At 38.6% G+C, this 14,357-nt stretch overlaps 1 protein-coding gene across 1 annotated transcript in view; it reads right to left on the bottom strand.

Moving 5' to 3' along the window:
- SUCLG2 (succinate-CoA ligase GDP-forming subunit beta) overlaps window positions 1–14,086 on the bottom strand; it is a 31,265-nt gene extending 17,179 nt beyond the window's left edge. Inside the window, exons 1-2 of the mRNA XM_007445681.1 lie at window positions 14,006–14,086; window positions 8,159–8,279 (exon numbers count right to left, since the gene is read on the bottom strand). Of these exons, the coding sequence (XP_007445743.1) occupies window positions 8,159–8,279; window positions 14,006–14,086 (202 nt within the window). The remainder of the gene's footprint in view (window positions 1–8,158; window positions 8,280–14,005) is intronic.
- Between the last annotated feature and the right edge of the window lie 271 nt (window positions 14,087–14,357).

The raw sequence follows: 14,357 nt of genomic DNA, 5'->3' as shown, positions 1-14,357 counted from the left end.
AATCTTTCGGGAAAAAGTAAAAGTGAGGTAACTTTCTTTTCTAGGAGTATACTACAAGCTAATATTATAACTAAGGGTCCCTGCTGACAACAGAGTTACAGGGAGGATCACTAGACAGAATAAGTCCACCATAGCATGTGCTAGTTTCTAGTCATTTCCAAGTGATAGACACTAGTATGATTTGCTTATGAAGACCCGCTCCCCTTTCAGAACACAAGAAGAGATGACTTTTACAACCTGAGGCTCACTGGTCACTTTGACCCTGAAAACACTCTGAGATCAACAATTTAATTAGAGTTATATACCTACATTGATGAACCCATCAGCTCCTTGATGAATTTTCTTTACAGTGCAGCCTTACCAAACATTTTCCTTTCACTGAAATTATTTTTAATTGGATCAATTATGTTGCATTTACATTTTTAAGAACTTTTAATTCAATCATATGTTTTAATGTCCATATTAAACTTTGCCAACTGGAGCCCCTCCTATTTTCATTTTTCTTTTGTTATCATTACTTCTATTAAGTCCATATGGTGCACATCTACGTTTGTAAGGTAGAGAATCTCAGGGAGGCAGAGAGTCAGAGAAGAAAGGGACACAAAGAAGCAAACAGAGAAAAATGGACTGCAGCTGTTCTGCAGGCTTGACTTCAAAGGAAGACGAGGCTACACAGTAGGGTCAAAATATCCCTAGACTTTATCTTGAGGAGAAGGACTCTAGGGAATAACAGCACCAGCATGGTAACTGGAGAAATCAAGCTGTCCCCAAAATGATACTCCAGAAGTCTATGCAAGGGGCTGCTTGAGCACTGTAATCTGAATCTGTTGATGATGTGGACAGGACTTTTGCATAGTTTTCATATTAAACTGTCTATTTTCACTTCTCTACTATAATGGCTCTCCAAGTGTGGCTTACAGAACCCTGGGGGAGGTCCCTGATGTAGGAACTACTTTTAAAGTAGTAGTAGTAGTAGTAATAATAATAATCTGCCCTGATGAAGCAAAAGTAATTGTGGGTAAAACTGCGGGCATGTTACCATGGGATCAAGCAGCATGAATCTGTAATAGTCATTCATGTTATTTTTCACCACCTCACATTCGCAAGGAAAAGTTGCCACTTTCAAGTAAGAATGTTCTTAATGAACAGTAAAAAAATAAAATGAAAATTAATTGTATTAAATCTCAACCCTTGAGTACACATGTTTCTAATATTCTGTGTGATCAAATGGGAAGCATACAAAAGGCACTCTGCTGCATACTGAACTATGACGGTTGTTCTGAGGCAAAGTATTTGTATAACTGTTTGAGTAGAGAGCTAAACCACCCGCTTTTCCATGGAAGAGTGAAGAACACACTATGGTTGTTCAGACTTAGACAGCTGGCAGACATTTTCTCAAAAATGAGTGAAGTAAGTCTGCCACTTACTGTTCAAGACAGACCAATAGATTTCAATATAACAGAGCATAAAAAGTTCTTTGACTACAGGCTCTTTAGTGGCACTAATGGTGGACTCTGGGAGGGCTCACACCAAGGAGTACTTCCCAGAACTTCTGCTCCAGTGCCCTTGTCCCTGTGGTGAGCCACAGCTGCTCCCTGCCTCTGCAGGAGACCCTCCAACACTAGCAGCCATGTGGCTGATGGTCTTGGTTCTCTGGCCGGGCGTCAGGCCTGAGCCTCTGAGGTGGGAGAGTCGAGTTCAGGACATTGGTCCAACAGAGACCACCCCCACCCCCCGGCCCCTCGTAATATCAACCGGCGAGAGCTCTCCCAGAGATCTCTGTCTCAACGCTAAGACCCAGCTCCACTCAAGAACGACCAGCAAGCTCCAGTGCTGGACACCCAATACCAAACAACTAGCAAGACAGGAACACAACGCCACCCATTAGCAGAGAGACTGCCTAAAAACATAATAGGTTCACAGACACCCCAAAACACACCACCAGACGCAGCCGTGCCCACCACAAAGACAAGATCCAACCTAATCCACCAGAACTCAGGCAACAGTCCCCTCCACCTGGAGGCCTACACAACCCACTGAACCAACCTTACCCACTGCGGGCAGACACCAAAAACAACAGGCACTACAAACCTGCAGCCTGTGAAAAAGAGACCCCAAATACAGCAAGTTAAGCAAAATGATAAGACAGAGAAAAACACAGCAGATGAAGGGGCAAGGTAAAAACCCACCAGACCAAACAAATGAAGAGGAAATAGGTAGTCTACCTGAAAAAGAATTCAGAGTAGAGATAGTAAACATGGTCCAAATTCTTGGAAATAGAACAGAGAAAATACAAGAAATGTTTAACAAGGACCTAGAAGAACTAAAGAGCAAACAAATAATGATGAAAAACATAATAAATGAAAATTAAAATTCTCTAAAAGGAATCAGTAGCAGAATACTGAGGCAGAAGAACGGATAAGTGACCTGGAAGATAAAACAGTGGAAATAACTACTACAGAGCAGAATAAAGAAAAAAGAATGAAAAGAATTGAGGACAGTCTCAGAGACATCTGGAACAACATTAAACACACCAACATTCAAATTATAGGGGTCCCAGAAGAAGAAGAGAAAAAGAAAGGGTCTGATAAAATATTTGAAGAGATTATAGTAGAAAATTTCCCTAATATGGGAAAGGAAATGATCAATCAAGGTCAGGAAGCACAGAGAGTCACAAACAGGATAAATCCAAGGAGCAACACGCCAAGACACATATTAATCAAACTATCAAAAATTAAATACACAGAAAAAATATTAAAAGCAGCAAGGGAAAGGCAACAAATAACATACAAGGGAATCCCCATAAGGTTAACAGCTGATCTTTCAGCAGGCCCTCTGCAAGCCAGAAGAGAGTGGCAGGACATATTTAAAGTGATGAGAGGGAAAAACCTGCAACCAAGATTACTCTACCCAACAAGGATCTCATTCCGATTCGACAGAGAAATTAAAACCTTTACAGAGAAGCAAAACCTAAGAGAATTCATTACCACCAAACCAGCTTTACAACAAATGCTAAAGGAACTTCTCTAGGCAGGAAACACAAGAGAAGGAAAAGACCTACAGTAACAAAACCAAAACAATTAAGAAAATGGAAATAGGAACATACATATCGATAACCACCTTAAATGTAAATGGATTCAATGCTCCAACCAAAAGACAGAGACTGGCTGAATGGATACAAAAACAAGACCCGTATATATGCTGTCTACAAGAGACCCAATTCAGACCTAGGGACACACAGAGACTGAAAGTGAAGGGATGGAAAAAAGATATTCCATGCAAACGGAAATCAAAGGAAAGCTGGAGGAGCAATTCTCCTATCAGACAAAATAGACCTTAAAATAAAGACTATTACAAGAGACAAAGAAGGACACTACATAATGATCAAGGGATCAATCCAAGAAGAAGATATAACAATTGTAAATATGTATGCACCCAACATATGAGCACCTCAATACATAAGGCAAATGCTAACAGCCATAAAAGGAGAAACTGAGAGTAACGCAATCATAGTAGGGGACTTTAACATCCCACTTTCACCAATGGACAGATCATCCAAAATGAAAATAAATAAGAAACACAAGCTTTAAATGACACATTAAACAAGATGGACTTAACTGCTATTTATAGGACATTCCATCCAAAATCAACAGAATACACTTTCTTCTCAAGTGCTCATGGAACATTCTCCAGGATAGATCATATCTTGGGAAACAAATCAAGCCTTGGTAAATTTAAGAAAATTGAAATCGTATCAAGTATCTTTTCTGACCACAACGCAATGGGACTACATATCAACTACAGGAAAAGAACTATAAAAAATACAAACACATGGAGGCTAAACAATACATTACTAAATAACCAAGAGATCACTGAAGAAACCAAAGAGGAAATCAAAAAATACCTACAAACAAATGACAATGAAAACATGATGGCCTAAAACCTATGGGATGCAGCAAAAGCAGTTATAAGAGGGAAGTTTATAGCAGTACCATCCTATCTCAGGAAACAAGAAACATCTCAAATAAACAACCTAACCTTACACCTAAAGCAATCAGAGTTAAGAACAAAAAAACCCTAAAGTTAGCAGAAGGAAAGAAATCATAAAGATCAGATCAGAAATAAATGAAAAAGAAATGAAGGAAACAATAGCAAAGATCAATGAAACTAAAAGCTGGTTCTTTGAGAAGATAAAAATGATAAACCATTAGCCAGACTCATCAAGAAAAAAAGGGAAAACACTCAAATCAATAGAATTAGAAAAGAAAAAGGAGAAGTAACAACTGACACTGCAGAAATACAAAGGGTCATGAGAGATTACTAACTATATGCCAATAAAATGGACAATCTGGAAGAAAGAGACAAATTCTTAGAAAAGCACAACCTTCCAAGACTGAACCAGGAAGAAATAGAAAATATAAACAGACCAATCACAAGCACTGAAATTGAAACTGTGATTAAAAATCTTCCAATACACAAAAGCACAGGACCAGATGGCTTCACAGGTGAATTCTATCAAACATTTAGAGAAGAGCTAACATCTGTCCTTCTCAAACTCTTCCAAAATATAGAAGAGGGAGGAACTCTTCCAAACTCATTCTACAAGGCCACCATCACCCTGATACCAAAACCAGAGAAAGATGTCACAAAAAAAGAAAACTACAGGGCAATATCACTAATGAATATAGATGCAAAAATCCTCAACAAAATACTAGCAAACAGAATCCAACGAAACAGTAAGAGGATCATACACCATGATCAAGTGGGGTTTATCCCAGGAATGCAAGGATTCTTCAATATAGGCAAAACAATCAATGTGGCACACCATATTAACAAACTGAAGGAGAAAAACCATATCATCATCTCAAAAGATGCAGAAAAAGCTTTCAACAAAATTCAACACCCGTTTATGATAAAAACCCTCCAGAAAGTAGGCATAGAGGGAACTTACCTCAACATAATAAAGGCGATATATGACAAACCCACAGCAAACATCATTCTCAATGGTGAAAAGCTGAAAGCATTTCCATGAAGATCAGGAACACGACAAGGTTTCCCACTCTCACCACTATTATTCAACAAAGTTTTGGAAGTTTTAGCCACAGCAATCAGAGAAGAAAAAGAAATAAAAGGAAGCCAAATCAGAAAAGAAGAAATAAAACTGTCACTGTCTGCAGATGACATGATACTATAAACAGAGAATCCTAAAGATGCTACCAGAAAACTACTAGAGCTAATCAATGAATTTGGTAAAGCAGCAGGACACAAAATTAATGCACAGAAATCTCTTGCATTCCTATATACTAATGATGAAAAATCTGAAAGAGAAATTAAGAAAACACTCTCATTTACCATTGCAGCAAAAGAATAAAATACCTAGGAATAAACCTACCTAAGGAGACAAAAGACCTGTATGCAGAAAACTATAAGACACTGATGAAAGAAATTTAAGATACTACAAACAGATAGAGAGATATACCATGTTCTTGGATTGGAAGAATCAACATTGTGAAAATGACTATACTACCCAAAGCAATCTATAGATTCAATGCAATCCCTATCAAAATACCAATGGCACTTTTCACAGAACTAGAACAAAAAATTTCATACTTTGTATGGAAACACGAAAGACCCCGAATAGCCAAAGCAATCTTGAGAAAGAAAAAAGGAGCTGGAGGATTCAGGCTCCCTGACTTCAGACTATATTACAAAGCTACAGTAATCAAGACAGTATGGTACTGGCACAAAAACAGAAAGATAGATCAATGGAACAGGATAGAAAGCCCAGACATAAACCCATGCACATATGGTCACCTTATGTTTGATAAAGGAGGCAAGAATATACAGTGGAGAAAAGACAGCCTCTTCAATAAGTGGTGCTGGGAAAACTGGACAGCTACATGTAAAAGAATGAAATTAGAACACTCCCTAACACCATACACAACAGTACACTGAAAATGGATTAATGACCTAAATGTAAGGCCAGACACTATAAAAGTCTTAGAGGAAAACACAGGCAGAACACTCTATGACATAAATCACAGCAAGATCCTTTTTGACCCACCTCCCAGAGAAGTGGAAATAAAAACAAAAATAAAGAAATGGCATCTAATGAAACTTAAAAGCTTTTGCACAGCAAAGGAAACCATAAACAAGACGAAAAGACAATGCTCAGATTAGGAGAAAATATTTGCTAACGAAGCAACTGACAAAGGATTAATCTCCAAAATATACAAGCAGCTCATGCAGCTCAATATCAAAAAAACAAACAACCCAATCCAAAAATGGGCAGAAGATCTAAACAGACATTTCTCCAAAGAAGATATACAGATTGCCAACAAACACATGAAAGAATGCTCAACATCACTAACCATTAGAGAAATGCAAATCAAAACTACAATGAGGTATCACCTCACACTGGTCAGAACAGCCATCATCAAAAAACCTACAAACAATAAATGCTGGAGAGGTTGTGGAGAAAAGGGAACCCTCTTGCACTGTTGGTGGGAATGTAAACTGATACAGCCACTATGGAGAACAGTATGGAGGTTCCTTAAAAAACTAAAAATAGAACTACCATACGACCCAGCAATCCCATTACTCGGCATATACCCTGAGGAAACCATAATTCAAAAAGAGTCAAGTACCACAATGTTCATTGCACATCTAATTACAATAGCCAGGATATGGAAGCAACCTCAATGTCCATTGACAGATGAATGGATAAAGAATATGTGGCACATGTATACAATGGAATATTAGCCATAAAAAGAAACGAAATTGAGTTATTTGTAGTGAGGTGGATGGACCTTGAGTCTGTCATACAGAGTGAAATAAGGCAGAAAGAGAAAAATACCATATGCTAACACCTATATATGGAATCTATAAAAAAAAAAGAAAAAAAATGGTTCTGAAGAACCTAGGGTAAGGACAGGAATAAGGACGCAGATGTAGAGAATGGACTTGAGGACACAGGAGGGGGAAGGGTAATCTGGGACAAAGTGAGAGAGTGGCATGGACATATACGCACTACCAAATGTAAAACAGATAGCTAGTGGGAAGCAGCCACATAGCACAGGGAGATCAGCTCGGTGGTTTCTGATCACCTAGAGGGGTGGGATAGGGAGGGTATGAGGGAGACGCAAGAGGGAGGGGATTTGGGGATATACGTATACGTATTAGTTGATTCACTTTGTTATACAGCAGAAACTAACACACCATTGTAAAGCAATTATACTCTAATAAAGATGTTAAAAATAAACAAATAAAAGTTTTTAAAAATTCAAAAAAAAAGTTCATTGAAATAGTTTCAGATTCTATGTTAAAACCTATCTGTAATAAAGACACTGTTAAAGGTTTTAGTGTAGTATCAAAGAATAATATTCAGAATTATATGAAATGATTATTAAAAACTGCTCTGTTTTCCAGATACATAGCTCTATGAGGCCAGATTTTCTTCATATACTTCCACCAAAACAGCATATTGCAACAGATCTGTTGCAGAAGCAAATATTAAGCTAGATATTAAAGGGATTTGCAAAGCCATAAAACAGTGCTGCTATTCTTACTAAAATTTTTAAAAGATATATTTAATTCTTCATAAATTATATAGTTTATATACTTACATGTAAAATATGTAATACAAAAATTAAAAGTTTATTATTTAAAAAGTGAGTATTTAAAAAGTTCCAAGTAGTTATTCCTCTTACCAGATTAATTTATTAATCAGTTAAATAAATTAATAAATATCAACAGATATAACCCAAAATAAACAAGAGATCTTTGGGGTTCTCCAGTTTAACAAGTAGGGAGTCCTCAGACCACAAAGTTTGAGAACCCTTGGTGTCTCATAATGAAAAATTCTTGGAGCAGCATTTCTAAGAGTGTTTTTCCCAGAACACTAATCTCATGATATGATTCATAAAAAAAGGGCTCCACCCTGGAATATGTTTGGAAAATTTGGAGACTCATAACATGTGCCATTCTTGGAGAGCTGCAATGCAGATTAAAAGCTCAGAGAAGTTCTGCATTTGCTTCATCTTATGTAATACAGTGTTTCCTAATGTTTGTCTCAGGAAGTTTGTGAATGCAGAACATGCTGGTCACCTGATCCTGAAGAAGGTGGGTACTGGCACTGTGGAAATCTACAGTAACTTACCTTCAAGCCGGACCACCAGCGGCACCTTGAGTTCCAGCTCCCGGCAGGCTCTGGTGATCCCATTGGCAATGATGGCACAGTTGACGATTCCGCCAAAAATATTGACTAGGATGGCTTCAACCTGAAATAAAAAATAGGAAGGTGCCCATCAAAATGCTGACAGTCAACATTCCCCCAAATAATTGGCTAAACAACAGAGACAATTAAAATAATCATCTTTAAAAAAAAACCGAATAGGAGCTATAAAACAAGACCCAGAAAATGGTAAAGTTAAAATTTAGTATTTAATTAATAAATATCAATATATAACATTATCATATTAATCCAGATTATCCTATCAATCACTTCTCTGAATTCAAAATGAATTCAGTCACCACTCATTTCTTATACACTGTCTTCTGCTGTGTCTTATATTGGGCTGGCCAGAAAGTTCGTTTGGGTTTTTCTGTAAGATGTAACATACGGTAAGATGTAATCGATGTTATTTATGCATAGTGACATTTAAAATTTCATGTAGTTACATCTTTTCCCTCCATGGCTTATACTTGAATTTTTACCTGTCCTGGTACCTCATAAAATATTTCAAAACTAGTAACATTAATTATTTGTTGCTTTGTATTATTAGGTAAAAATTCCAATTTTTCTATGCTTCCTTAATACCTCTTTAATATGCTAGAGGTATATTCTCAAAAGTCAGAGATAGCTTAATTATCTTATATAATGACCTTTTTGATTAAAAAAAAAGACCCCCAAAATAAAAAGATACAAGCCCACACTAACAAGGATATAAGAAAAGTCAAGCCACTGATTAGAATTTTTCAGAAATGTGAATTTAAACCCATCATGTTAACCTGCTTATACATATTCCATACTAAGAGGCATGTGGGCCAAAAAAATTGTACTTGCCCTGACTTGATAAATAGTTATAAGAAAATCCTGTATAATTAACATGAAGAACGAGATAATGAAGAGAATTCATTACCTAGATTAACTGATAACACCCACAGATAATGGCTATTCATCAAGCTGGAGGCATCAAAATTCCAACAATGGAGTCACAATTAAATTATGCTACACTAATCGCAAAGCATATATGTGTGTGCTGCATGCCATTTTTAAATCCCATTATTTCAATATGCTAAATTAACTACACAAAACATATGAGGAAAAGATACCTTACATTTGTTCGGCACTTAACTCTTTAAAAAGTGCCATTACATGAACCCTCATTTTTAATTTTGATCCCTGCATTACAGTACAGTAAGTACAGTGATGGTTAGCCCTCTACAGGTGATAAAGCCATTCAGAAAATTCACATGATGTGTCCCAGTGTTACATAGCTAACAAGTAGCAGTGGTAAGGCTCAAAGTCAGGCTCTAGATTGCCTACTGATTCTTCATTCATGCCAGCTGCTAGAGCTGGAATCTTGGGCAAGGGCCACACCCTGCCTCGAACATGGTTTCCTCACCTATAAAATGGGAATAATAGTACCTAGTCCATAAAGTTGTTGAAAGGCCTAAATAAGACGTGTGAGATGCTTATTACATGCCTGTAAGGTACCTAATGGATATTTACACATGCATTTATTTCAACAAGCTATGGTGAAAGTGGACAGGTTACCTAGACAGCAGTATAAGAAGAAAACCTTTTAGTAGACTGCAGCTATGTTGAATTTGAATGTAACAGAAACACAAACTTATTGAAGTTCAGTATAAAGGTAATGTTTTAAGACTAAAATAAATGAGCAATATTTTCCAAACCAATTAGACACTGGAGCTACTCCCAAAAAAGAAATCTCCCATTACCATTCACAGCAGGCTGACTGGTAAGCAGAAGCTTGCTTTCTAATGATGGCTATTAAATGCTGTGAGTATTGAGGCCTGCTACAGCAGTAGTTTTCAAATAGCTGTGGGATGGAGAGGAGCTTGCCAGAACAATGGAAGACAAAAACCACTCAAGAGCAGTAACGACTCCACAGGGTCCAAGAGAGAAGCTCAGAAAGAGCTGAGGCTCATTCAGTTTTTGTAGAAGAACTAAGCTTTCTAGTAAAGTACACAGTGGCTCCTCTATACCTCTTCCATGGTGCAACCTGCACATTCCTTAGGGATGAGTTCAGATGTCAACAACGTCTCAGTGAAGCTTTTCTGTGTCATCAAGTTAGGGTGAATTATTCTATTTAATCCATCTAAAACAGTATGATTGTTCTATAGAGTAGGCACACCACACACAGCAAACATATGTGAAGTCATCCACATAGGCAGGAGTGAGGCACAAGAGGCAGGAAGATGCCCCTGACCCTGTGATCCAATGCTTCTCAGTAGATGTATACCCTGGAGCAAGAGTCAGATATGAGCTGTGATTCTGGTATTGCCTCATTTAGTATCAGTTCCCATGAGTCCTTCATGTCAGTTATCTCATTGTGTTTAACGAGCATCTGACAAATACAGATACTCTTCATACAACAACGTGTACCTAAAAGTGAGCCAACCACTTCAACTGGTACTGAACCCAAGGAAAAGCCCTCTTTTCCAATGGTGGATGAATAGGTGGCTTTGTTAGGTGTGCTGGAAAAAGGACAACTGTTCTCCAATATAGTACATTCACCTCTCACCCTGTATCCCCATGCCCAAGATACAACACTCTTGGTGGGTCACCATTGCGCTCCTCTACAACAGGAGTTTTTTTTTATAAGCAGCTATAGCACAATCCATGACATAGTGTAATCACCTAATAAATAACGGTTTCAAGAGTGAATGAAATTAATTTCAATAGACACGTAATGGCCATCTCCCAAATCAGGCACAGAGTTTAGTGCTTGGGAGATGGAGATGAATAAGATGTCATCACTGCCCTCAAAGAGTTCAAAGACTAGTTTGAGGCAGACCAGCAAACGGGCAATTACAATCCTGGCTCCTTAGTCTCACGGAGCTAAGACCAGGGCAACACTAGTGGTACAGACTGCTGTAGCGAGAGGGGCCTTTTGGAAGAAGTAATGTTCCAGGTGACAAAGAGAAAGAGTGAGCAGGAACTTAGGTAAAAGAGGGCAGCCAGGATGAAGGCAGAGCTGTCACCCAAGTTAGTTCAGTTCATTCAGGACCTACAGGCTGAATTGGGAAGTAACCTGAGAAAATCCAGATGAGGTAAAGAGTGGCAGGCACTAGAAGCCAGGGATGGGAACTTGGTTCTTTTGCCTTATTCCTTGCTTTCCACAGCTGGTTGAAGACAAGCTTTGGAAGTCTCCCTCAGGTGTAGAGGGGGAGTGATGGGAAAGGGAGACAGGGACAGAGAGAAGAGTGAATGCATGAGCAAACATGAGATGAGAAATACAGAGCAACCATCTGAGAGCATGAGAGACAGTGAGAAAGACCAGCAGTGAGAGAGGGAGCATAAGAGAATGTGACACAGAGAAAGAGAGGGAGATAGAGAGAGAGAGAGAGATAGAGGAGAAAAAGAGTTTGATATTAACAAAGAAGTTAGAATTTTTACAAGAGCAGCAAGACACAGAAGTACACAAGCTGTGTAGCTCAGGGACATGGGATCATTTAGGACATGTGGTGTATCACGGAGCACCAAGAAGAAATCACCACCAGGAGTGATGGGAAGACCCCACACCACCAGAGACAATGTCATTCTCTCCTCCTGTAAAGTAATTTGTTGCAGTCACGCATTTTAATGGAAATCTGATTTAAGGGTTCACTCTGGGCCAATAATTAACTACTGTAATCTGCAATCTCAAACTGAGAATGAAATTAAGACAGTTGGAAAATGAAAGCCTTGTGACATCATTATTATTACTTGGCACTTATAAAGCATGTCAAATTTTCAATGTGTGCCTCACGTGTTCATTTATTATTACAACCCCTAATTGCTGCTCCATGACAATACCAATAGAAACTTTTTAATAGTCTTTTTTTCTCCCCTGGCAAAGGGCATATTTTTAAAAAGTCAGTGCTAGGTCTATTTACGAATCCGAAACTCTCCCAGGAGATTCCTAGGTGCTTTCAGGAGCAGGCTTTTCTACATTCTCGGCTGAGGATTACAAGGGTTGCTATTTACTGTTTCACAAAAAAAAAAGATCATCTAGCAAGGCAGTTATGGAGCCAGATCCACTGCACACTTCCCTGGACCCCAGACAGCTACTCCCAAGGAGGAGTCTGTGGTGGCAGTGTTGGCAGCTGTGCAGGTGGCCGGGCAGTCCAAATGCAGGTTTTTCAAATGTCTGCATGTATTTGGCTTTGCAAAATACACTCTGGCTGCAGATGTCAGTCCACAATTAAAAGAATGAACTTCCAAAGAAGAAAAGCTACAGCCTTTGGTATTTATCAAGCTCCTCTCAACCCTAAATGAACAAACAAAAATCCCAACTAAAACCCTTTTTGGGGAACGTAATCATTTTCAGAATCTAATGAATGTTAGGCAAGCTCAGTCAGATAAGTTCACACACACACAATTTTGGGACATAATTTTAGGTAAGTCCTTGACTAAGCTGCTTCTTTAGAATTTGGCCTCAAAGGCAGATAATGGCAAAGGGTAACTTACAGCATACAGAGATAGCACAGGGGAATTGTGAACTCTTTGCAACTATTTACAGAATTTTGTTAGAATGTGCACTTTCCCCAGAAAAGTGTTCATAATCTTTTAAGAATTGAAAGATTAACAATAATCACAAATACAACAATAGCTAATGTTTACTAGGTATCTATCAGGTGGTTGGCAGTATTCTTTTTTACATATATTAACACATTTAACACATAAGTAGTATATGAGATGGATATAATTTTTATCCCCATTTTACAGTTAAGAAAACTGAGAGTACCAAAGATCTGGAGAATCACTGGGGTTACAGCTTTACCATCAAATATCTTTTGGAGCCAGCAAACCTATTGAGGTCCCACAGTACGTACTTTGCTTAGTATTTTCTCATTCATTACCAGAGCGGATTCTGCCATAAACATGTGAGGTAGGTAACACCTATCCCATTTTACAGATGAGAAAAGTGAGGCTCAGAGAGGTAAAAGTGACTTGTACCAAATTATGCAGCTAGTATGTGATCAGAATCAAAACTTTAGTTTTTTTTTTCTTTAAGGTTATCCTGACTCCTTTTAATGACAGGCAAATATTGACAGATTGCTGAATGAAACAATATATTCTTGAAAGCCTACTCTGTGCTAGGCACTCTTTTAACCATTGAGTGTGGCCCAGTAGCTAGGCTGACAAAGATTTTTCTAAAACAGACCAAAATATGTTCTGTATCCATTATCTGAAATCGTAAACCATGATATCGGTTATGAAGGGGAGGGAGACTTCGGGTATTCTGAGATCATAGGACAGGACTCATGTTACACTGGGTGGTCAGGGAGGGCCTCGTGTACGCAGTGACATTTAGCATAGGATCTGAAGGACAGTCTGGAAGAGGCCAGGTAGAGTATGAGAGGAATGAAGAGTAAGTACTTTGAGACAAGAGAACACCATGGACAAAGGTCAAGTGGGCATAAGAGAACTTGGTGCCTTTGAGAAACTGAACTGAACCTGGAGGAGTAACAGGAGGCTGGGGTTTGCAAAGTGAAGTGGTGGGAAATGAGATGGACCACAGCAGCAGGAACCAAATCAGTCTTACAGAGCAAATGCCATGAGGAGGGGATTGAAAAGCCTTTGATTTCTAGACAGCTGTAGACTTCAGGGCATCTGGCAAGGAAACTATCATTTATTGAGCATCATCCTCAGTACACTCACATTAAGTTTATAAGATAGGTTTTATAACCCCTATTTCATGGATAGACTGAGCTCTGAGAGTTCAGGGTTTCTTAGCTATTAAGGAGTCATAGTTTCAACCAGGGTTTGTTTTACCATACCACACGCAGGGCTGTCTGGAACAGCTGGGTGATCGTAGGGGCGCTGCTGACATACATGAGGGGTTAGCAAACTCATTCTGCTAAGGGCTAGTCGGCTTTGAGGGCCAGTCTCTGTTCCAGCTACTCAACTCTGCTGTTGCAACATTAAAGCAGTCACAGACAATATTTAAATGAATAAGCAGACTGTGTTTCAATAAAACTTTATTCACATAAACAAGTGGGAGGCCAGATTTTGCCCATGGGCCACAGTTTGCCACCCCCTGACACCGACACAATTTGACTGATGGCTATCCTCAAATTCAGTGCAACCATCACCCCTTCTTTGCATCATTTGATATTTCTTTGAT

The sequence above is a fragment of the Lipotes vexillifer genome, unplaced genomic scaffold, assembly GCF_000442215.2.
Source record: "Lipotes vexillifer unplaced genomic scaffold, Lipotes_vexillifer_v1.1 scaffold239, whole genome shotgun sequence".
Taxonomy (NCBI): Eukaryota; Metazoa; Chordata; class Mammalia; order Artiodactyla; family Lipotidae; genus Lipotes; species Lipotes vexillifer.
The sequence above is the reverse complement of the archived record's forward strand: the minus strand, read 5'-3'. Positions and strand labels throughout refer to the sequence as shown.